Source organism: Babylonia areolata, chromosome 18, assembly GCF_041734735.1.
Source record: "Babylonia areolata isolate BAREFJ2019XMU chromosome 18, ASM4173473v1, whole genome shotgun sequence".
NCBI lineage: Eukaryota > Metazoa > Mollusca > Gastropoda > Neogastropoda > Buccinidae > Babylonia > Babylonia areolata.
The window spans coordinates 40,527,583-40,552,582 of NC_134893.1; the positions used below are offsets into that span (position 1 = coordinate 40,527,583).

Sequence of the window (25,000 nt, forward strand, 5' to 3'; positions counted from 1 at the left end):
GCTGGTACCAGGTGTGGAAGCCTTCTTGAAGCTCTCACAGGTAGCGCAGCAGGCCTGGGCATTGGCAGGGAGGTAGCAGGCATAGGGGTACAGCAGGTCCTCACAGTTCTTGAACATGTCCCCGTACTCACAGCCTGAAACAAGTCAGGCTTTTTTTTCTGCAATTGTGATTGAATATTCATTTCAAATGCCATCCTCCATCTACGCCGCCTCCCCCACCCACACCCCCACACCCCAAAATCACCATTCATCCCCCTCCCCCTTCTCTCCTAAACGGTAACACTCCAATGTGAAAATCGATACTCAAACAAAATGTCTACAGTCACCAATGTGAGTGACGGGACATTAAACAAACAAACAAACAGACAAACATTATTTATTCATTTAAAAAAATTATATTACTATTATTTATTTATTTTATTTTATTTTATTTATTTTTTCTCCAGGCCTGACAAAGCGCGTTGGGTTACGCTGCTGGTCAGGCATCTGCTTGGCAGATGTGGTGTAGCGTATATGGATTTGTCCGAACGCAGTAACGCCTCCTTGAGCTACTGAAACTGAAACTGAAACAAACAAAACTCATCATCAACAAGTCAGATGAGGATGTTGCAAGATCTTATTTTGGTTTAATTTGAAATATAAATTTCATATATTCATCTTATCTTGTGGTCTGAACAAGAAATTATCACAGTTTGCATACGATCAATGAGGAAAGGCATCAATGACACAAAGACACAGACAGACAGACAGACAGACACAGATACATACACGCCATAAAGATGAAGACGGAAGAAAGGAAAGAAGGGAGGAGGGAAGGAAATGAAAGATCTAGAAGGATGGAACAACTGCAGTAGCAGTAAGCAAGGAAGGTAGGCACACACACAGACACAGACACAGACACACAGACACACACACGCACACACGCACACACACACACACACACACACACACACACACACACACACACGCACAACCAGACAAAAACAACAACAACAACCAAACAAAACAAAACAAAACAACAATACCCAACAACAACAGTAACAATAAACTCTTATAAAGATCTTAACACGTGTCTGTCCCAAATCTAGGAAACCACGACAAAAGAATGGAAGAATGTAAATACATTTCATATATAGGAAAGAAGAAGAAGAAGAAAAAGAAGAAGAAGCAGATAGCGACCACCACCACCACCACCACTTCAGTTCAGTTTACTCAAGGAGACGTCACATGGCATTCAGAAAGACCCATCCATACACGCTACACCACATCTGCAAAGCAGATGCCTGACCAGCAGCGTAACCCAACGCGCTTAATCAGGCCTTGAGAGAAAAATGTAATAACGATAATTATGACAATCATAAACAAATAGATAGATAAATGAATAAACAAATAGAATGAAAAAAGTATAAAAAAAGAAAAAGAAAAAGAAGGATACTTGTTGAGTGTTTTCCTCTCCATAAAGGGAGCTCAAAGCGCTTTACAATGAACATTAAACAGATACACACGTACGCAATAACTTACACCCCCCCAAAAAAACAACACGAAAACAACCCAACAACAACAACCACAAAACAACAACAACAAAAACAAACAAACAAAACAAAAAAAAACCCAAAACCATCATCACTACCACCACCACCACCACTACCACCATCACCATCATCACCACCACCACCACCACCACCACCATCACCACCTATCATCATCACCACCACCACTACCACCATCACCATCATCACCACTACCACCACCATCACCACCTATCATCATCCCCATCACCTACCATCACCATCATCACCACCTATCATCATCACCACCATCACCATAACCACCACCACCATCACCACCACCAACACCACCACCACCACCATCACCACCTATCATCACCACCACCATCACCACCACCACCATCACCAGAACCACCATCACCACCACCACCACCGCCACCAACAGCAGCAACTAACCAGGCTGCACAGTCCGGTACTCAGCACAAGAGGCGCAGCACGACTGCAACACGGTGGCGTTGTAACACCCGTGAGGGGTCTCCTTCTGACATTGCTCGGGGTCACGGTCGAGGTCAAGGTCGCCGACCCCACACCCGGACAAAGCGTCACCCTGCGGCGTGGTCGTCATCACTTCCGCTGTCGTCGCGGATGTCGTTGACGGCTGCTGTGTTGTGGAGGTGGTGGTGGTGGTCGTGGTGGTGGGTGTTGGCGGCTGGGGTGGAGTCGTCATCGTCATCGTCGTCGGCGTCGTTCTTGTCGTCAGTGTCGTTGTCTGTTGCTGCTTGGTTGAAGTCGTCGGGTCTGTTTTTGTATAGGCTGTTGTGCCTGCTTGAGTCTGCTTTTCTGTCGACGTCTGCGGAAGCGGAGTTAAGAATGATAATAACGATGATGATGATAACGATAACAACATGACAACAACAGCAAAACTACTACTACTACTGCTATCTGCTGCAACATATAACAGTAATGTTCATCTGTATGTCACCCTTTCTAAGAGCTCAGGGGGCTTTACATGAAAGAAAAAGTTACAAATTAAACCAATCATAACCACTTTCTCTCACCCACTCCTTTCCCCCTCCACCCTCCCATCTCTCATTCCTCAGACATGTAGTTCGGAGGCATGGCGTGGTGTTGGAAAAGTAGGCAACTAAGAGTGATAATGACAGTTTCTGAAAAGATTAGTTTATAGCGAAGATCGAAATGCATGGATGGAATCAGATAAAAGGATATAATGTGAATGGCCATTCCAGATATGAGGAGCATCAACAAAGAAAGAGCGTTCACCATAGGTTCTTGTATTGACAGAATGAATTTTCAAAATGTAACGGAGAGTTCTTGAGGGAGTGTAAACACTGATGAGGTCAGAAAGATTGGTTGGTCCAGTGAAGTGGAAAGCAGAAAAGCAGAGACATGCAACTTTGTATTTAACTCTCGCCTCTACGAGAAGCCAATGCAGAGTACAGAGGTGATGAGAAATGTGATCAGTACGTGGGACTCTGAGAGTCAGACGGGCAGCATTGTTTTAAAGTTTTCAAAATTCGAAGATTCTGAGGACAATCTGTGAGAAAAGAATTACAGTACCCGATTCTTGGAAGCGCACAAGAATAAATGAGAGTTTTTGTTGCTTCAACAGAAATTCCCCAATGTGTTTTGAGGGCTTTGGACTTAGAGGTCTCTTTGTTCCTGCTGGGATGTGCTGTGGATGTGATGGTGGTGGTGGTGTGGATAACTGTTGGACGAAGAGGTCAGCGCTGCCTCTGAGGTCCTCTTCAGTACCTGTATCGCCATTTCTGAAGGCGTTGTTGTCTCGGGTTGTTGTGGAGACGAAGACGAAGTGGAGACTGGGGGTTCTCGTGCAGTCGATACAGTGACCTCCGTGGAGAGCTGAGGGGAAGGTTGTGACTGTTGTGTTGTCGCTGGTGGCAGTGTTGAGCTGGTTGAGGTGGTGGTGGTAGTTGTAGTTGGTGTGGTGGTGGTGGAGGTGGTGGTGGGCGTGGTTGAGGTGGTGGTGGGCGTGGTTGAGGTGGTGGTGGGCGTGGTTGTGGTGGTGGTGGGTGTGGTGGTGGAGGGGATGGTGACGTTGGCGCACGTGCCACAGCAGAGGTCAGAGTTGAGGCTGCAGCCCTCCGGAACAATCAGCTTCTCCTTGCACCACGTGCTCTTGTCCCCGTAGGGACACGCTGGTTGGTATCACACACACACACACACACACACACACACACACACACACACACACGCACGCACGCACACGCACATGCACACACAAACACATACACGCACATGCACGCGCACACACACATACACATACGCACGAACACACATGTAAACATCCATTCATAGAGAGTTTTGTTCAGATATAACTGCATCAAATTCGCAAAGCAGATTTATGCCATTTGTCATAATCTTAATATACTTCTCTGTTTGGAATATTAATTTAAATGAATAGAACCATTTATACCTATCATTGCTCTCTATTTCTCAGTGAGAGAGAGAGAGAGAGAGAGAGAGAGAGAGAGAGAGAGACAGACAGACAGACAGACAGACAGACAGACAGATTTATTCAAAAGGCCTTAGCCCATTATGAAGGGGCGGTGTGTAAACTTATTTCGAAAACATTATGACATACAGTATATGATATAATAAAACAAAACAATACCTAGATTGATAATCAGGGACAACTAAATGACCGGATTTTGAATGCTTTGTATATATAAGTTGCAAACTGTCTGACTTCTTCACGACGTGACGTCATAAGCAAAACTAGTTTAAACATAGAAGGCTGAGAGCAATATTTCTGGGGTATGAAATTATACCTTAGTTCACATAACTTTGGACAGCAAAACATGAAATGTAATTTGTTACAGACAAGTTGGACAACACTAACGAAATCGAGAGAGAGAGATAGAGACAGAGAGAGAGAGAGAGAGAGAGAGAGAGAGAGAGGCAATCCCCCCCCGGCCCCTTCTAAACCAATAATGACATTTAATGCAAACTGAAGTACAACCGTCAATCATAAGAATAGCCCTAATGCCTTCTTAAACTCCCTCCAAAGGATAACAACATACACAAACAGGTCACACCCATATTCTCTGAAGAGAATCATAATACATCTCACAGGAAAAAGGAAATGCCAGGGATGTAAACCTGCCTTCCTGATGTTCAAATATCAGTCGTAACTCTGCGGTGACGTCCTCACTATATTGCGAACTCTGTATCTCAGAACTCTGATAAAACTGGCGTATACTCACATGGATTTGACCTTGATTTCACCTTGCTGCATGTTTCGCAGCAAGCAGCCTCGTTTTGGTAACAGCCAAGGGGAACAATCAGTTTCGTTTGACATTCAGCGCTATGATCTCCATATTCACAGCCTGAAATCAAGAACTGAGATGACGACAACAACAAATACCAAGACTATTACTACAACTGCTGAAGACCCTATATATGTAAAGTCTATGTGTGTGCTGCTGCTACATCCGATGGTAAATATGATTTCGATGACGTTGATGATGAGAATAATGACGTTGAAAATAATGATGATGACTTTGGCCTAGTAATGATGGTGATGATGATAATGATAAGAAAACAACAGCAACAACAAGAACAACAACGACAAGAATGCTACTACTATTACTACGACAGCAGCAGCAGCAGCAGCAGCAGCAGCAGCAGCAGCAGCAGCAGCAACAACAAGAACAAGAACAATAATAATGATGACAATCACAATAATAATAATTATTATGATTATGATAACAACAACAACAACAACAACAATAATAATCATAATAATACACATCTTGCTTAAAATTTTCACATTATTTTACGTACATGAATGTCAAAAGTCCGTAAAATCGTAATTGGTGATTCTCAGCAGGAAGCAGTCTTTTTAATTTGAAACTGTCCTATAATAATTATGTTTTTGGTCTCATTTTCGCGACATCTCGCTGGCGTTAGGTACACATACTTCGCCATTACCAGGCCAGCATTACACAGAAAGCAAGGCGCCATGAGGTCACCCACCATAAGAGACCCTGCGCCGCTGCTGAATCTCTTTAGTATTGTTTAGTTGCGCTAGTTCTGACTCCATGAAAAAGGTCCGATTCGCCTGTTCCCGTTTCACACACACACACACACACACACACACACACACACACACACACACACACACACACACACACACACACACACACACACACACACACACACACTTTTCTAATATTAATTTCATCCCACTGAACTTGAAGTTCATTTCTTACATCTAAAGTACATCATAAAGTGCACACACACACACACACACACACACACACACACACACACACACACACACACACACACACACACACACACACACACACACACACACACACACAGAGAACAACTGAGTACATGAGCAAACAGGAAATAGGTGAGTCGGGAACACTAATTTAGTGACAGAAGAATCAGGAATAGGGATGACGCTGATTCAACATACAGCTAAGCACCACCAACTAATCCCCAACCCCCTTCTTATAACAACGACAAAATACTGTTCATTCGAGGAATGTCCTTCAGCTGTTGTTGCTTGTTATGGAATTGGAATATGTATCATTATGACGTGAAAGGTATCCCTTATAGTGTTGCGTTTTCACCTGCGATTAGAATAGGCATAAAACGAAAAAAAACAGAACAAGATACTGTCAAAACAAGAAACATAGGAACATCGCACGTCTTATAAAAGCATAGAGCAACTAAGGAAAAGTAAGCAATTAGCCAGTCACCGAACGCATCACTCAAAATTCATTTATTTATTCATTTATTATCTATTTATTTTACCAGGGTTGTCATTGTCTTTGTAAGGCAGACAGGATTTGCAACAGGTTTTCTCATTGGCATAGCAGTCATACGGGTACTTCATCTTGGTAGAGCACCACTCCTGTTTGTCCCCGTATTCACACCCTAAAAAATAAGAAGAAGAAAGAGGGAATCAGAGAGAGAGAGAGAAAAAAAAAAGAAAAAAAAAGAAAAAAAGAAAAAAAAGAAGAAGAAGAAGAAGAAAATAAAAGAAAAAAAATAAAGAGAAAGGCACAACACGAAGTATCGTTATGCCATCATCATTACGTTTGCGTATATCATATTTCATGTCCTGTTTTCCTTATTCAACATCTTAGTTTACTAACGTAACAGCAACTATCAGAAACAAAACTCAAATCATGATATATGTTTTTTTTTGGTAATCATGATACCGAAAAGCATGACATGTATTTTTTGTGGGGGTAATTATGATATCTCAGTAGTTCAGTCTTCGTTTCACATCTATACACAAATTTACTCAAATTAAACCGCGTTTACTTTCCCCCCTCCCCTGCATAGTCTCTACCCCCACTCCCCCCCAACCACCACCCCCGCCCCCAAACTCAAAGCATGATATATTTTATGGTATTATACCCCAGCAGTTTAGGCTTCGTTTCACATTTTTACAAAATTTACCCCAGGCCACGTTTTCTTCCCTCCCCTCCCTAGTTTTTCCTCTCTACCTCTCCTCCTTAGTTTTTCCTCTCTACCTCTCCCCTCCCTAGTTCTTCCTCTCTACCTCCCCTCCCTAGTTCTTCCTCTCTACCTCTCCCCTCCCTAGTTTTTCCTCTACCTCTCCTCCTTAGTTCTTCCTCTCTACCTCTCCCCTCCCTAGTTTTTCCTCTTTACCTCCCCTCCCTAGTTCTTCCTCTCTACCTCTCCCCTCCCTAGTTTTTCCTCTCTACATACCCTCCCTAGTTCTTCCTCTCTACCTCTCCCCTCCCTAGTTTTTCCTCTACCTCTCCTCCTTAGTTCTTCCTCTCTACCTCTCCCCTCCCTAGTTTTTCCTCTCTACATACCCTCCCTAGTTCTTCCTCTCTCCTCTCTAGTTCTTCCTCTACATACCCTCCCTAGTTCTTCCTCTCTACCTCTCCCCTCCCTAGTTTTTCCTCTCTACATACCCTCCCTAGTTCTTCCTCTCTACCTCTTCCCTCCCTAGTTTTTCCTCTCTACATACCCTCCCGAGTTCTTCCTTTCTACCTCTCCCCTCCCTAGTTTTTCCTCCTTACCTCCCCTCCCTAGTTCTTCCTCTCTAACTCTCCTCCTTAGTTTTTCCTCTCTACCTCTCCCCTCCCTAGTTCTTCCTCTCTACCTCTCCCCTCCCTAGTTTTTCCTCTCTACATACCCTCCCTAGTTCTTCCTCTCTACCTCTCCCCTCCCTAGTTTTTCCTCTCTACATACCCTCCCTAGTTCTTCCTCTCTACCTCTTCCCTCCCTAGTTTTTCCTCTCTACATACCCTCCCGAGTTCTTCCTTTCTACCTCTCCCCTCCCTAGTTTTTCCTCCTTACCTCCCCTCCCTAGTTCTTCCTCTCTAACTCTCCTCCTTAGTTTTTCCTCTCTACCTCTTCCCTCCCTAGTTCTTCCTCTCTACCTCTCCCCTCCCTAGTTTTTCCTCTACCTCTCCTCCTTAGTTTTTCCTCTCTACCTCTTCCCTCCCTAGTTCTTCCTCTCTACCTCTCCCCTCCCTAGTTTTTCCTCTACCTCTCCTCCTTAGTTTTTCCTCTCTACCTCTTCCCTCCCTAGTTTTTCCTCTCTACCTCTCCCCTCCCTAGTTTTTCCTCTACCTCTCCTCCTTAGTTTTTCCTCTCTACCTCTTCCCTCCCTAATTCTTCCTCTCTACCTCTTCCCTCCATAATTTTTCTTTCTACCTCTCCTCTCCCTAGTTTTTCCTCTCTACATACCCTCCCGAGTTCTTCCTTTCTACCTCTCCCCTCCCTAGTTTTTCCTCCTTACCTCCCCTCCCTAGTTCTTCCTCTCTACCTCTCCTCCTTAGTTCTTCCTCTCTACCTCTTCCCTCCCTAGTTCTTCCTCTCTACCTCTCCCCTCCCTAGTTTTTCCTCTACCTCTCCTCCTTAGTTTTTCCTCTCTACCTCTTCCCTCCCTCGTTCTTCCTCTCTACCTCTCTCCTCCATAATTTTTCTTTCTACCTCCCCTCCCTAGTTCTTCCTCTCTACCTCTCCCCTCCCTAGTTCTTCCTCTCTACCTCCCCTCCCTAGTTCTTCCTCTCTACCTCCCCTCCCTAATTCTTCCTCTCTACCTCCCCTCCCTAATTCTTCCTCTCTACCTCTTCCCTCCATAATTTTTCTTTCTACCTCCCCTCCCTAGTTCTTCCTCTCTACCTCCCTTCCCTAATTCTTCCTCTCTACCTCTCCCCTCCCTAATTCTTCCTCTCCACCTCCCCTCCCTAGTTTTTCCTCTCTACCTCTCCCCTCCCTAATTCTTCCTCTCCACCTCCCCTCCCTAGTTTTTCCTCTCTATCTCTTCCCTCCCTAGTTCTTCCTCTCTAACTCTCCTCCTTAGTTTTTCCTCTCTACCTCTTCCCTCCCTAGTTCTTCCTCTCTACCTCTTCCCTCCCTAGTTCTTCCTCTCTACATACCCTCCCTAGTTCTTCCTCTCTACCTTTCAAAAAAAGAAGTATTAATTTTGGGTGACTTTAATTTAGATCTTTTTCAGCGTCATAGCCGATGGAACAACATCTATACGTCTTACAATCTCCATCAGTGTATTGATTCCCCCACCAGAGTTACACAAAAAACTAGAACGCTCTTAGATCATATTTATACATCCAATCTAACATCAGTTCGAGAAATTTGTGTGCCGAATGTTGGCGTAAGTGACCACAATGCCGTCTGCATTACATGGGGAAAAAAGGGTTTCAAAATACCCAAAACAGGTCATACTGTTGTCACATTTCGGTCATTTAAACATTTTAATCTGGACGCCTTTCAATCAGACCTCATTTCTGCACCTTTCACTAACATTTATAGCTTTACTAATCCAGACGAAGCCCTTTCCTTTTGGACTGCAACGTTACTGCATGTTGTTGATAAACATATCCCTTTAATTCAGAGACGAGTCAAGTCGGAAATTCTTCCGAGTTGGCTTACGCAAGATATCTTTCAAGCAATGGATGACAGAGACCATCAAAAGATAATCGGTCCATTCGAAGAATACCAGAAGAAACGTAATATTGTCAAATACATGATCAGAAAGTCTAAACGGATTTTCTTTCGTAAGCTAATCGAAGACAAAAGCAACACAGCCTCCATATGGAAGGCTATACACCAACTCACCAAACCAAACAATTCAAATGCGGAATGTCTCATTCCTGTTGATACACTGAACAATCACTTTGCTGACATTGGAAACAAATTAATCGCAAATGACAGTGCACACACTTCTTTTGATTTCAGCATCTTAGAAAACTTCTGTCACAATAAAGATATAAAAACAAAGTTTTCTGTTCCATTAATGTCTATTCATGAAGTCTTATCTTATTTAGTATCGCTAAAAAATAAAAACTCGTGTAGCTTCGATGGCATTAGTCCAAAAATATTAAAACTATCTGCACCTTATATTGCCGATTCTCTTACTTATCTCTTCAATCTTTGTCTATCCAAAAATCATTTTCCAAAAGAGTTTAAATATGCAAAGGTTATTCCCCTGCATAAAAAAGGTGATGTTCATGATGTCAATAATTACAGACCAATCTCATTGTTGTCTTCTGTCTCAAAAGTTCTAGAACGTCATGTACACCTTTGTCTTACATTCTTTATTGAAAAATATCAGCTTCTACATACCAATCAATCAGGATTTAGACAGCACCATTCTTGTGAAACCGCTTTATGTAGAATAACTGATGCATGGCTGCGTGATATTAATAAAAGCAAGGTGGTTGGAGTGATATTCCTTGATTTTACAAAAGCGTTTGACTTAATCAATCACGAAATATTGCTTCACAAATTGAAATGTTATGGTATTGCCGATAACTGCTTATTGTTTCTCAGATCTTACCTAGAAAACCGTATTCAGGCTGTCTATTCACGTGGCTTTATTTCTTCCAAAAGGCATGTTCCAAGAGGAGTACCGCAGGGGTCAATTCTAGGCCCTCTCTTATTTTCCTTGTATATCAACGATCTACCTTTATCAATTCAACATGCAATCTGTGATTTATTTGCTGATGATACGTCAATACAATATGCTAGTCACAATGTTGACGAAATTAGTTATCACCTGAATGCCAACATGAAATCTGTCGAAAACTGGTGTGATGCTAATGATATGGTCGTGCACCCTGAAAAGACTGAATGCATGTTAATTTGTCCTCGTCAGAAAAGACAGAACATAAAAGACGCACAACTTAACATAAAATATAAAGACAATACTATCAAACAAGTTACTAAGCATATACTATTAGGCATTACTATTGATCAAAATCTTTCGTGGCAGGAACATATTCATTGCCTCATAAAACAAGTATCATCTAGTGTATTCCAATTATCACAGATCAAACACTTTCTTGATAATCATTCTAGACGTGTGTTTTACTTTGCCTATATCCAGTCTCGCCTCAGCTATTGCTCGATTATTTGGGGTAAATGTCCTCCTTCTACATTAAAGCCACTTTGCTCTTTACAAAAACGTGCCATTAAGATGATTAACCATGTAAATACCACAGGTGGATCTGTGCACAATATGTACAAAGAACTTCAAATATTACCTGTTCATATACTTATTAGATATAACACATTGATTCTTATGCATAAAATTGTTCATAACGCATGCCCACAATATTTAAAATCGTTATTTTGTTTCCAGTTCCAACGTAATTCAGATAGAGCTATTGTCCCAAAGCCTAAAATTGATTTATTTAAGATGAGTCTCTCATTTAATGGAAGCATCGAATGGAACATGCTTCCAAAGACATGTCGTCAAATTCCAGCCATATCTCTCTTTAAAACTAAGATAAGAATATTTCTATTCGATACATTTGATTAACCTACTCGCGGTCTTTTGCAAATGCTTGCTTGTACTCAGTCCACTAGCTGCCATGCCATGATGAATGAAAAATTGAATGTATGTGTATGTGTGAACAGTAAGTGCGTGTGTGTGTTTGTGTGTGTTTGAGTGTGTGGGCGTGAATGTGTACGTATGTCTTTGTTGCTTGTTTTATAATTGTGTGTGTGTGTGTGTGTGTGTGTGTGTGTGTGTGTGTGTGTGTGTGTGTGTGTGTGTGTGTGTGTAAGTACCTATGTACATGTAATGTACCAATTGTTCCAGTTTTTCATCGCTTTGTTACCTTTAATAGACTATTCAAGTTCCTATTCTTATTCGTCGTTCTTATTATTTTATTTTATTTCAGTTTATTTCTTTATTTTTATGTTTTGTGTCGTTCGTTCTTTATTTTTTATGTCGTTAAATGGGCAGAATTGTAAAAAGGCCTTTACTGTGCCTAATTCTTTACCCATTAAAGATTCAATCATTCAATCAATCAATCAATCTCTACATCCCCTCTCCCGTCTCTAGTCTCCCTCCCCCCTTCCTCCTCCCCTTTCCCCTCGCCCCCTTTGCCCCTCCCCCCTGCCCCCTGCCCCTCCCCCCAGACTGACCCGACACGTTGTGGCTGACGGAGTGGCAGGACAGACAACACTCTCGCCGGAAGGCGGGCACGTAGCACAGCCAGGGACTCCGGGCCACCAGTTCTGGGCACGTCAGGCCTTGATGCACCTCACCGGGCCGCTCCCCCTGGGGACACGTGTCTGGGCAACACGGGCACGGGCAGTAGTAGTGGTTGTGGTGGTGGTGGTGTTGTTGTTGGTGGTTGTAGTAGCGGTGGTGGTGGTGTTGGTGATTGTGGTGGTTGTAGTAGTGGTGGTTGCTGTGGTAGTAGTAGTAGTAGTAGTGGTTGTAGTAGTGGTGGTGGTGGTAGTAGTACTAGCAGTTGTGGTGGTGGTGGTAGTGGTAGTAGTCGTAGTGGTGGTAGTCGGTGGTGGTGGTGGTGGTGGTTATAGTAGTAGTAGTGGTAGTGGTGGTGGTGGTGGTGGTGGTAGTAGTAGTAGTAGTAGCCGTAATGGTGGTAGTGGTGGTGGTGGCGGCGGTGATAGTAGTAGTAGTGGTTGTGGTGGTAGTGTTGGTGATTGTGGTGGTAGTAGTAGAAGTGGTTGCAGTAGTGGTGGTTGTGGTGGTAGTTGTGGTAGTAGTGGTGGTTGTGGTGGAGGTGGTGGTAGTGGTGGTGGTGGTAGTAGAAGTTCTAGCAGTAGTGGTGATGGTGGTGGTGGTGGTAGTAGTAGTGGTGGTGGTGGTGACAGTAGTGGTGGTAGTGGTGATAATAGTAGTTGTGGCAGTGGTGGTGGTGGTGGTAGTAGTAGTAGTAGTGATGGTGGTGGTATTAACAGTAGTGGTGTTGACGGTGGTTTGTGGTGGTGGTAGTAGTAGTAAAAGTGGTGGTGGTAGTAGGAGTAGCAGCAATGGCAGCAACAGTAGTAATAGTAGTATCTGCAGCGACAGCAGTGGTAGTGGTAACTGCAGGAGTAGTAGTAGTAGTAGTAGTAGTAGTAGTAGTAGCGGCAGCACTAAAACAGGTGGAATTGCCTACCTCTCTTGTTTTGAGTCGGGCGTCGGGTTATATATTGACAACTGTGCTGGCACACACACACACACACACACACACACACACACACACACACACACTCTGTCTGTGTGTCTCTCTGTCTGTCTGTCTCTTTCCTTTGTGCCTGAACGTTTGCCTACTTCTGTCTTTGGACGTGGGGGAGTCAACAGCAGTCAACTGGAGACAACTCTCGTTTGAAGTGAGAAAAACTGAAGCATTGACTGATCAAGTCCCTTTAGCAAGAACGGGATGATTTTCAAAAACCCAGTGTGTGTGTGTGTGTGTGTGTGTGTGTGTGTGTGTGTGTGTGTGTGTGTGTGTGTGTGTGTGTGTGTGTGTGTGTGTGTGTGTGTTTGTACGAGTGAGCGTGCAAGTGTGTGTGAGGGGAGGGAGGTGGGGGTTGGGGGGGAAGTTGCGCGCGCGCGCGCGCGCGCGCGCGTGTGTGTGTGTGTGTGTGTTAGTGTGTGTGTGTGTGTGTGTGTGTGTGTGTGTGTGTGTTAGTGTGTGTGTGTGTGTGTGTGTGTGTGTGTGTGTGTGTGTGTGTGTTGTGTGCGAGCTAGCCAGTGTAAAAAATTGCCAATGATTTGATATCAGCTTATTTACCGTACATTAGTAAAACACAAACAAACAAACCACCAAAATCTTTAAGGGATTTCTTAAAGGACTATTTGATAAAGAAATTACATCAAATCGTACAACAGTGCTGGTGAATCAAAAATTAATTCCGTGTATCGTGTTGATATCAAACCCATGGAAATAAACTACTCCACAGCATTATAAGAGAAAAAGTCACATTCGACTTATAGTAGTAACCTACTTTCATCATCATCCTCATCACCATAGGTGAAAACAGCATAATGAGTGAAATCATATCGAAAAAAGCATAACTCAATGAGTAAAATCATATCGAATAAAGCATAACTCAAATCAATCACTGAAATTGATTATTCATGGAAAAAAAAGACGGATTAAACTATTGGGACAATTCCCTGATTCGTCCTTTCTCCGAAGTTTGACTGGAAAATCAAACTGAGCATCTAATCAATCGGATGAGACGAAGAACAGAGGCCTCGGCCGTGTGCAGCACGCACTTTGTGCGCTGGAAAAGAACCCACGGCGGCAACAAAAGGGGTTGTTTTCCAGCAAAAGTTCCGCATGAGAAATCCACTCTTGCTGTGTACACAGATACATATGCACGCACTCAATGCCTGCCTAAGCGCGATGGTTTATGCTGCTGGTCTGGTATCTGCATAGCAGGTCTGGTGCAATGTATTTGTATTTGTATTTCTTTTTATCACAACAGATTTCTCTGTGTGAAATTCGGGCTGCTCTCCTCAGGGAGAGCGCGTCGCTACACCACAGCGCCACCCATTTTTTGAATTTTTTCCTGAGTGCAGTTTTATTTGTTTTTTCTATCGAAGTGGATTTTTCTACAGAATTTTGCCAAGAACAATCCTTTTTTTTTGACGTGGGTTCTTTTACGTGCGCTAAGTGCATGCTGCACGCGGGACCTCGGTTTATCGTGTCATCCGAATGACTAGCGTCCAGACACTCAAGGTCTAGTGGAGGGGGAGAAAATATCGGCGGCTGAGCCGTGATTGGAACCAGCGCGCTCAGATTCTCACGCTTCCTAGGCGGACGCGTTACCTCTAGACCATCAACTCCACATGTATATAGATTTGTCTGAACGCACTGACACCTTGAGAAACTGAAACTGAAAGAAAGGGCCAGATTGAAAGTTAGGGCTAGTTGACTTTAAACGGCGCTAGATACGTACCCAGCGCTGGCGTGGAGGAAGGTACAGCGGCTGGAATGCATTGACCTCGTTTACACATCTGGGATGAAACAGCCATGGGTCACACACCAAAAACTATTCAGTTATTTTCCTTCGTTAGGGAGGGAGAAAATGGGTGACTGAGAGAAACGCTTAAGAGACAGGCAGAAACTGAGAGAGACAGAGGAGAAGTAGAACAACAGCAACAGCAAGAAGAACAAGAACACTTGCCACAAAATCCCCACCCACACAACACTCCCACCCACACAACATCCCCACCGACACAACATCCCCACCCACACAACACCCCCACCCACACAACACTCCCACCCACACAACACTCCCACCCACACAACACCCCCACCCACACAACACACCCACCCACACAACACCCCCACCCACACAACACTCCCACCCACACAACATCCCCACCCACACAACATCCCGACCTCCACAACACCCCGACCTCCACAACACTCCCACCCACACAACATCCCCACCGACACAACATCCCCACCCACGCAACACCCCCACGACACAACACTCCCACCCACACAACACTCCCACCCACACAACATCCCCACCCACACAACATCCCCACCCACACAACACCCCCTACTCCTCACTTTCTCCCCCCCACGTTGTTGTGGCCACAGACGAAGCATTGAGGGGTGTTCTTGCTGGCCGAGCACCCGCCGACATCACCTCCACCCCAACAACACTTCCACCCCACCTCCACACCACCCCCGACCCCACAGCACCCCTTACTCCTGCCCACCCCACACGCCAACCCTACTCCCACACACACACACACACACACACACACACACACACACACACACACACCTTGTTGTAGCCACAGACAAAGCCGTCGGAAGCAATGTGGTTCTGGCATTGTGGGGATTTCTTGCTGGCCGAACACCACATGGACACACACAGCTTGGAGTAGGATTGGGCCGTGTCGTAGAAATCCTGCACCGTCACTGACACGTTTCAACAACGTTTTAGTAGGTCAGTGTGCAGAAATACATACACACACGCGCGCGCGCACATGTACGTGTACACACAGTCAGTGAGTAAATGAGTGAGTGGGAGAGTGAGTGAGTGAGTGAGAGAGCGACAAACGAAGGCAAGAAGTGAGTGAGTGAGTGAGTGAGAGAGAGAGAGAGAGCGAGAGCGACAAACGAAGGCAAGGAGCGAGTGAGTGAGAGAGAGAGAGTGAGTGAGTGAGAGAGTGAGTGAGTGAGAGAGAGAGTGGGTGAGAGTGAGTGAGTGGGTGAGTGATAGTGAGTGAGAGAGTGAGTGAGTGAGAGAGAGTGAGAGAGAGAAAGTGTGAGAGAGAGAGAAAGTGAGAGAGAGAGTGAGTGAGAGAAAGTGAGAGAGAGAAAGTGTGAGAGAGAGAAAGTGAGAGAGAGAGAGTGAGTGAGAGAGAAAGTGAGAGAGAGAGAAAGTGAGAGAGAGAGAGTGAGAGAGAGTGAGTGAGTGAGTGAGAAACGAAGAGAGAGAGAGAGAGAGAGAGAAGGACAGAGACAGAGAGACAGAAAGAGACAGAGACAGAGAATGAGAGAGAGATATGGAGAGGGTACAAAACTTGATTTCCTTCTTGAAGTTATTATTCCTTCTTGAAGGCACTATGTTGGCAAGGCCAGGCCAAGCATTGTATTGGCAAGGCAAGGCCAGACACTGTATTGGCAAGGCAAGGCCAGATACTGCATTGGCAAGGCCAGGCCAGGCAAGGCCAGATACTGTATTGGCAAGGCAAGGCCAGGCAAGGCCAGATACTGAATTGACAAGGCAAGGCCAGGCAAGGCCAGACACTGAATTGGCAAGGCAAGGCAAGGCAAGGCCAGAAAACTGTGATGGGAAGGCATGGCCAGGCAAGGCCAGACACTGAATTGGCAAGGCGAGGCCAGGCAAGGCCAGGCACTGAATTGGCAAGGCAAGGCCAGGCAAGGCCAGCCACTGTATTGGCAAGGCAAGGCCAGGCAAGGCCAGCCACTGTATTGGCAAGGCAAGGCCAGGCAAGGCCAGCCACTGTATTGGCAAAGCAAGGCCAGACATTGTATTGGCAAGGCAAGGCCAGACATTGTATTGGTAGATAAGCGTCTTAACCATTCTGCCACCTAACTCCTCATGTAAACTGATTTTACTCAACAGAAGTAATGCAGCCAAGGAGGAAGGATTCCAAACTGATAAAAGAATGGTGACTTTAACACCCTGACCTGTAAATCCAATCACCACAGTTAGGTACAGCCAGGTTGTCGCACTTCTCTAACGCGCATACTCGTCAGCGGGCTGTCAAAGGGTTGCTCTGCGCACTTTTCGTACAACGCAATGTAAGGGGGGAAGATGGCAGAATGGGTAAGATGCTTATCGGTCAGTACAGTGTCCGCGAGGGTCTGGGTTCGATTCCCGCTCTCCCACGTTTGACTGGAAAATCAAACTGAGCGTATAGTCATTCGGATGAGATGATAAAGAAACTGCCGTGAAGTGTTGTCCTCTAGCAAAATTCAGCGGAAGAAATCCACGCTGACAGGTACGCATACATATACATATATATATATATATATATATATGCAGATAGTTCACACGCTCTTCGTGTCCTGGGCTCCGCTCCTTGCAAAAAGCACCGAGACAAATACCAAGACCGGTAAAATATAGAAATAACAACAGTAGGCTCTTCATGTCTTTAAAACTTGTATTCTAAAAAAAGCCTACTGTTGTTGATATATATATATATATATATATATATATATATATATATCATATATATATATGTATGTATATCATGCATGCACTCCAGGTCTGACTAAGCGCGTTTGGTTATGCTACAGTCAGGCATCTGCCTAGTATATGTAGTGTTGCGAATAATTATGTATTTGTCTGACCGCAGTGATGTCTCCGGGAGACTGAAACTGCTAGGTAAAACAACAACAACAACAAAACAAACAAACAAAAACAATAAAACAACAACAACAACAACAACAAAAACACAAGCAAACAAAAAAACAGCAAGGAGAAGAAAACCTCTGAAAACACACACACACACACACACACACACACACACACACACACACACACACACACAAAACAAAATAGGAGAGACCAGTTACCCGACAGAAGAAGGCATCGGGTCCTGACAGGAGGCGACACTGGTCATCAGCGGTCAGCAGGGTGCCCAGTTCCACCCCGGGTGTCGGGTCTGTCGTGGTGTGCACCAAACAGTTGGCGTGTAATCTGACCACACAGACACACAGATACACACAGACACAGACACAGGAACACAGACACACACACAGAGAGACACAGATACACACACTGACACACAGACACACAGACACAGACAGACACACAGACACACAGACACACAGCCACACACACACACACACACACACACACACACACACACACACACACACACACACACGAATCACTGTGGTGTAACTTGTTGTTGTATATGCTGTTTTGTGGGGATGGGGGAGAGGGGGTTTGGTGGTGGTGGTGGTGGTGGGTGGGTGTGGGTGGGTGGGGTGGGGAAGGGTGGCGAATTGCCCCTTTTGGATGTGAATCTGAAATAAAGAAAAGAATCTGACTGACTGACTGGATGAATGTGTGTGTGTGTGTGTGTGTGTGTGTGTGTGTGTGTGTGTGTGTGTGTGTGTGTGTGTGTGTGTGTGTGTGTGTGTGTGTGTGTGTGCGTGCGTGCATACGCATCTGTGTGTGCACGCGCGTGTACGTGTTGTGTGTGTGTATGTGTGTGTGTGTGTGAGTGTAAGACAGATAGACAGACGAAAGAAAGAGAGACAGAGACAGACAGAGAGACATAGAGACAGAGACAGAGAGACATAGAGACAGAGACAGAGAGACAGAGAAAAGAAAAGAACGAACACAATTACCTTATTTAATCATATCAAAAATAGTGAGGGAGACAAATCCATTTATTTATAATAATGGAGTCAAAGACCTACAGATTGTGGGAAGGGTCAAGTTAATTAAAGTTCACAGGCTCTGTAGCCCTTTGCACGGCCGTAAGGGGCAGTGTAATTAATATTCAATGTCTGGGGTTCGGCAAAGAAAGGCAGGGCCCAATCCTCCCCTTCCCGCCGACGAAATTTACCCCGACAGATGTCAGGTACCCATTCACATCTGGTTGGAGTGAGGGAAAATCGGAGCTGAAGTGCCTTTCCCAAGGACACAACACCACCCTTGCTGAAACAAGGCCTCGAACGCTGATCACTGGTGAACACTGTATTCAGGAGTCCAACGGTGAAGAGACAACATATAAATAAATGAAATAATCAACCTGTCAAAAAAGAACGAAAGAAAAAAAAAGTGAACAAACAATCGAACATCAAACCAAAAAAACAACAAGTAAACAAGTTGTTATTCAGTAAAGATAAGCCACCCAACCACCCATCCACCCAACCAACTATCAATCCAACCAGCTATCCACCAAACCAACCATCCAGCTAACCAACCAATCAACAAACCAGACAACCAATCATCCGCCCACTCACCAACTCACCCTCCAAACCAACCATCCACCCACCAACCCACCCTCCAAACCAACCATCCACCCACCAACCCACCCTCCAAACCAACCAACCATCCATTCATCCATCCATCCACCCAACCACCAAACTAACCAACCAATCTACCACACAGCCAGCCAAGTAGAACACCACCTTGTCAGCCAGCCTACCTGTTGAGCTCAGCAATGTTGCGCTGAATGGCGCGAACAGAACAGGGGGAGAAACTCCAGCGGTGGGTGGAGTTAATGACCGTGCTGGCGGACATCAGGTGACCCAGACGGTGGTCACACTCATTGTTCTCTCCGTCGTGGTCACAGCCAAGGCTGGGGGGGAAACAAATGAAAGAAAGAAGGAAGGAAGGAAGGAAGGAAGGCAGGCAGGCAAAAAGTATGAAAAAGAAAGGAAGAAAGGAAGAGAGGCAGGAAAGAAGGAAGGGAGGAAGGGAGGAGGAGAAAGAAAGGAAAGGAGGAAGGAAGGAAGATAGGAAGGAAGGGATGGAAGGAGGAAGGGAGGAAGGAAGGAAGGTAGGAAGGAAGGGTGAAAGGAAGGAAGGTAGGAAGGAAGGAAGGTAGGAAGGAAGGTGGGAAGGAAAGGTGAAAGGAAGGAAGGTAGGAAGGAAGGAAGGAAAGAAGGAAGGGGTGGAAGGAGGAAGGGAGGAAGGAAGGAAGATAGGAGGGACGGAAGGTAGGAAGGAAGGAAGTGAGGAAGGTAGGAAGGGAGGAAAGGAGGAAGAAACGAAGAAAGGGAGGAAGGAACGAAGGAAAAAAGGGGTGGTAGGAAGAAAGGTAGGAAGGAAGGAAGAAAAGAAGGAAGGGAGGAAGGAAGGAAGGGAAGAAGGAAGGGAGGAAGGAAGGAAGGTAAGAAGGAAGGGAGGAAGGAAGGAAAGAAGGAAGGGAAGGAAGGGGAAGGGAGGAAGGGATGGTGGTAGAAAGGGAGATGAAGATAAGAAGGAAAGAAAGGAAGAATGGAGGAAGGAATGAAGGGAGGGAGGAAAGAAGGGATGGAGACAGGAAGGGAGGAAGAAAAGAAAGGAAGGGAGAAGAAGGGAAGGAAGGATGGAAGGGAGGAAAGAAGGATGGGAGGTAGGAAGGGAGGATGGAAGAAAGGGCGGAAGGAAAGAAGGAAGGTAAGGAAATGAGGAGAGAATGAAGGGAGTAAGGAATGGAGAAAGGAAGGGAGGATGGGAGGGAGGAAGGACGAGAAAGAAAGAAAGGAAGGAAGAGAGGAAAAAGGTAGAGGGGTAGGAAGGAAAGGAGAAAGGAAGGAAGGGAGGAAGGAAGAGAGGAAAAAGGTAGAGGGGTAGGAAGGAAAGGAGAAAGGAAGGGAGGAAGGAAGAGAGGAAAAATGTAGAGGTAGAATGAAAGAGAAAGAAAAAGGGAGGAAGAAGAGAGAAAGAAGAAAAAAGGGAGAGGGGTAGGAAGGAAAGGAGAAAGGAAGGAATGGCAGAGAGGAAAAAGGAGAGGTAGGAAGAAAGAGAAAGAAGAAGGAGGAAGGAAAGAGAAAGAGAGGAAAAAGGTTAGAGGGGTAGAAGGAAAAGAAAAAAAGGAAGGAGGAGAAGAGAGAAAAATAGAGGGGTAGAAGAAAGGAGAAAGGAAGAAAGGGAGAGAGGGAGAAGGGGAGGAGGAAGGGAGGAAGGAAAGAAGGAATGAAAAGATGGAGGGAGGAATGAATGGAGAAAGGGAGGAAGGGAAATAAAGGAAGTAAGCAGGGGTGGTGGTGGAGGAAAGGAAAAAAAAGAAAGGAAAAAAGATAAACAATTTCGGTCACATAACTCTTATATATATATATATATATATATATATATCTATATATCTATCTATCTGTGTGTGTGTGTGTACTTTTCTTACATATCACACAGAATATATATATATATATATATATATATATATATATATATATATCTGTGTGTGTGTGTACTTTTCTTACATATCACACAGACACACACACAGACACACACACACACACACACACACACCACACACCACACACCTATTACAAGCCATTACAAAAGTAAAGCGAAACACACCTAACGAATCGACTTTTTAAAAATACCTGTGACCCAGTTCATGCGCCGCGGTATCGATCATCTGATAGGTAAAGGTATTTTCTATCATGGACACACTACCGTACTTGCACACTGCTGATTTGTACGCCACACCTGCAAAATGAAAAAACATAGGGACATATACGGACATATGTTCCTGATATATAACTGACAAAAAAACCGGGCAAATTACGAACTTTTATTTGTGTGCATTTCTAATCTCCTTCCCTCGTCACCACCCTGGCCATCTCCCCCTCCCCTCCCCCTCCTTTTTCTCTTCCCCCTGCCCCCCTTTCCTCTTACTGTCTAGATTCTCTCTCACTTCCTTCACCCATCCACCTTTTCCAACCAGCAGTGAACTGTTCTCAAGACAAGTGAATTTTATTCAACAGCCAGAAAACTGCACTCGTGACTGCTGCTATCTTCAGTTGCTTTGAAGACTCTACGAGTCGAAGTACACAACTTCTTCCCTCCCATAATTTTTTCCTCTTGTTTTTTTTTTTTTTTCTCTTTCACTTCAGTTTCCTCGTTTTTTTGTGTGTGGTCCCTTTCAAACAATGCGTTAAATGCCTTGTCCACATGAAAATACAATATATTGCTCTCTCTCTCTCTCTCTCTCTCTCTCTCACACACACACACCCACACCCACACACATACACGCATACACGCACACATCCCCCCCTCCCTCCCCGAACACCCCTCCCCCCCCCACACACTCACACGCACACACACACACACACACACACATACACACGCATACACATGTACGCACACTCATACACACACACACACACACAAACACACACGCACACGCACATACGCACACACACACGCGCGCACAAACACACACACACACACACACACACACATGTTGCGACTTTCCATGCAACATCGCCTTCAGCGCACTGCCCTTGCTCGCTTCCCCCACCCACCCCACCCCCCCTTCTTTTGGTCTCTTTCGTCTAATATCGCTTGAAGTAGAAAGACGTAGCATTAGGGTCAACTACAAGTGCACTGAGAACATAGTGGCACGCATTATTATTATTATTATTATTTTTTTAATGAACGCTGCCTACCTTGTGTGGGTTTGTCTGGGAAGTTTGGATCAATGGCATTGTATCTGTACAACAAACATGACAGAACGTTAATAAATCAACGAATTAAACATACACACACACAATTTACACACACACACACACACACACACACACACACACACACAATTTACACACACACACACACACAATTCACACACACACACACACACACACACACACGCACACACACACACACACATACACACACAAATATTTATGCACAAATATACACGCACACACACACACATACACACACAAACCCACACACATATGCCTATAAACACACACACACACACACACACACACACACACACACACACACACACACACACACACACACACACACAGATTAGATTGAGGGCGAGAAGGAGGGGAGAAAGAGTGTTCAGATAAGGGAGAGGAGGGTGTTGAAGAAGGGGAACACACACACAAACGCACAGACACAGACACACACACACAGACACACACACACACAGAAACACAGACACACACACACACAGAAACACAGACACACACACACACACACACACACACACACACACACAGAGGCACACAGCTTCCCCCCCCCCCCACATTCAACGACCAAATTCCCATGAACCACACCCAAACAAACCCACCCACCAACCTACCCACCCACCCGATGCACCCGACCTGACGTACCCGGTGACCAGCATGGCGTGGTCAGACCGTTCCAGAGAGAATCGGTGCCTCCACAGCCAGGCATAGAACAGATCCAGGCCGTGCATGCTGGAGATCTGGTCCTTGCTGCCTGGCCGGAGCTCCTTGGATTCCCAGATGTCTTCTTGCTGTCAACATCATGGCTCTCTGGTTCGTTCTTTGTTCTACAAGAAAACTGGGTTCCTATATGTCTTCTTGCTGTCAACATCATGGCTCTCTGGTTCGTTCTTTGTTCTACTAGAAAACTGGGTTCCTATATGTCTTCTTGCTGTCAACATCATGGCTCTCTGGTTCGTTCTTTGCTCTACAAGAAAACTGGGTTCCTATATGTCTTCTTGCTGTTAACATCATGGCTCTCTGGTTCGTTCTTTGTTCTGCTAGAAAACTGGGTTCCTATATGTCTTCTTGCTGTCAACATCATGGCTCTCTGGTTCGTTCTTTGTTCTACTAGAAAACTGGGTTCCTATATGTCTTCTTGCTGTCAACATCATGGCTCTCTGGTTCGTTCTTTGTTCTACTAGAAAACTGGGTTCCTATATGTCTTCTTGCTGTCAACATCATGGCTCTCTGGTTCGTTCTTTGTTCTACTAGAAAACTGGGTTCCTATATGTCTTCTTGCTGTCAACATCATGGCTCTCTGGTTCGTTCTTTGTTCTACTAGAAAACTGGGTTCCTATATGTCTTCTTGCTGTCAACATCATGGCTCACTGGTTCGTTCTTTGTTCTACTAGAAAACTGGGTTCCTATATGTCTTCTTGCTGTTAACATCATGGCTCACTGGTTCGTTCTCTGTTCTACTAGAAAACTGGGTTCCTATATGTCTTCTTGCTGTCAACATCATGGCTCTCTGGTTCGTTCTTTGTTCTACTAGAAAACTGGGTTCCTATATGTCTTCTTGCTGTCAAAATGGGGTGATGGCCTAAAGGTAAAGCTTCCTCCAAGGAAGCGAGAGAATCTGAGCGCAATAGTTCGAATCCCATAGTCGCCAGTAATTTTTTCTCCCCCTCCACTAGACCTTGAGTGGCGGTCTGTGATAGCTGGTCATTCGGATGAGACGATAAACCGAGGTCCCGTGTGCAGCATGCACTTAGAGCACGTAAAAGAACCCTCGGCAACAAAAATGTTAACACTGGCAAAATTCTATAGAAAAGTCCACTCCGATAGGAAAACAAATTAAATTGCACGCAGGGGTAAAAAAGAAAAAAAAAGAGTTGAGCTCTTAGTGCAGCGACCTGTTCTTCCTGGGGAGAGCAGCCCGAATTTCACACAGAGAAATCTGTTGTGACAAAAAAGAAGAGATAAAAGAGGAAGGGGAAAGATGAAAGATGAACATCATGGCTTCTGTTCGTTCTTTGACCTACTAGAAAACTAGGTCCCTATATGTCTTCTTGCTGTCTACACTATGGCTCTTGTTCGTTGTTTGTTCTACTAAAAAAAAACTAGGTCCCTATATGTCTTCTTGCTGTCTACACTATGGCTCTTGTTCGTTGTTTGTTCTACAAGAAAACTGATCCCAAGATATCTTCTTGCTGTCAACACAATGTTCTTGTTCTTTGTTCTGCTAGAAAACAAGGCCCCCTGATGTTTTCATGTTGTCAACATCATGACTCTTGTTCTTTCTTTGTGCTACCAGAAAACTAGCTCCCTATATGTATTCTTGCTGTCAACATCAAGGTTCTTGTTCTCTCTTTGTTCATCATGTTCCTGTTCGTTCTTTGTTTTGCTAGAAAACTAGGTCCCTGTATGTCTTCCACATATGGGGTGGGGAGGGTTGAGAGAGAGAGAGAGAGAGAGAGAGAGAGAGAGAGAGAGACAGACAGACACACAGACAGACAGACAGACACAGACAGAGAGATGTGGAAGGAGGGAGGAAGGGAGAGCGAGTGAGAGGGAGAGAGAGAGAAAGAGAGAGAGGGGAAAAATAGACTG

The 25,000-nt window shown here is 44.8% G+C and overlaps 1 protein-coding gene across 2 annotated transcripts in view; it reads right to left on the reverse strand.

The window, feature by feature from the left end:
* The window catches only part of LOC143291989 (uncharacterized), a 35,359-nt gene that overhangs the window by 3,041 nt on the left and 7,318 nt on the right, over positions 1-25,000 (reverse strand). Inside the window, exons 5-17 of one of the 2 annotated variants that reach the window (XM_076602146.1) lie at positions 23,054-23,199; positions 22,373-22,416; positions 21,305-21,410; positions 19,423-19,575; positions 17,834-17,957; positions 15,567-15,692; positions 14,724-14,781; positions 11,946-12,095; positions 6,318-6,440; positions 4,754-4,876; positions 3,282-3,685; positions 1,965-2,358; positions 39-134 (exon numbers count right to left, since the gene is read on the reverse strand). In XM_076602146.1, the coding sequence (XP_076458261.1) occupies positions 39-134; positions 1,965-2,358; positions 3,282-3,685; positions 4,754-4,876; positions 6,318-6,440; positions 11,946-12,095; positions 14,724-14,781; positions 15,567-15,692; positions 17,834-17,957; positions 19,423-19,575; positions 21,305-21,410; positions 22,373-22,416; positions 23,054-23,199 (2,047 nt within the window). Of the gene's footprint in view, positions 1-8; positions 135-1,964; positions 2,359-3,281; positions 3,686-4,753; positions 4,877-6,317; positions 6,441-11,945; positions 12,096-14,723; positions 14,782-15,566; positions 15,693-17,833; positions 17,958-19,422; positions 19,576-21,304; positions 21,411-22,372; positions 22,417-23,053; positions 23,200-25,000 lie in introns of both variants that reach the window. The other variant, XM_076602145.1, reaches the window with a different exon arrangement.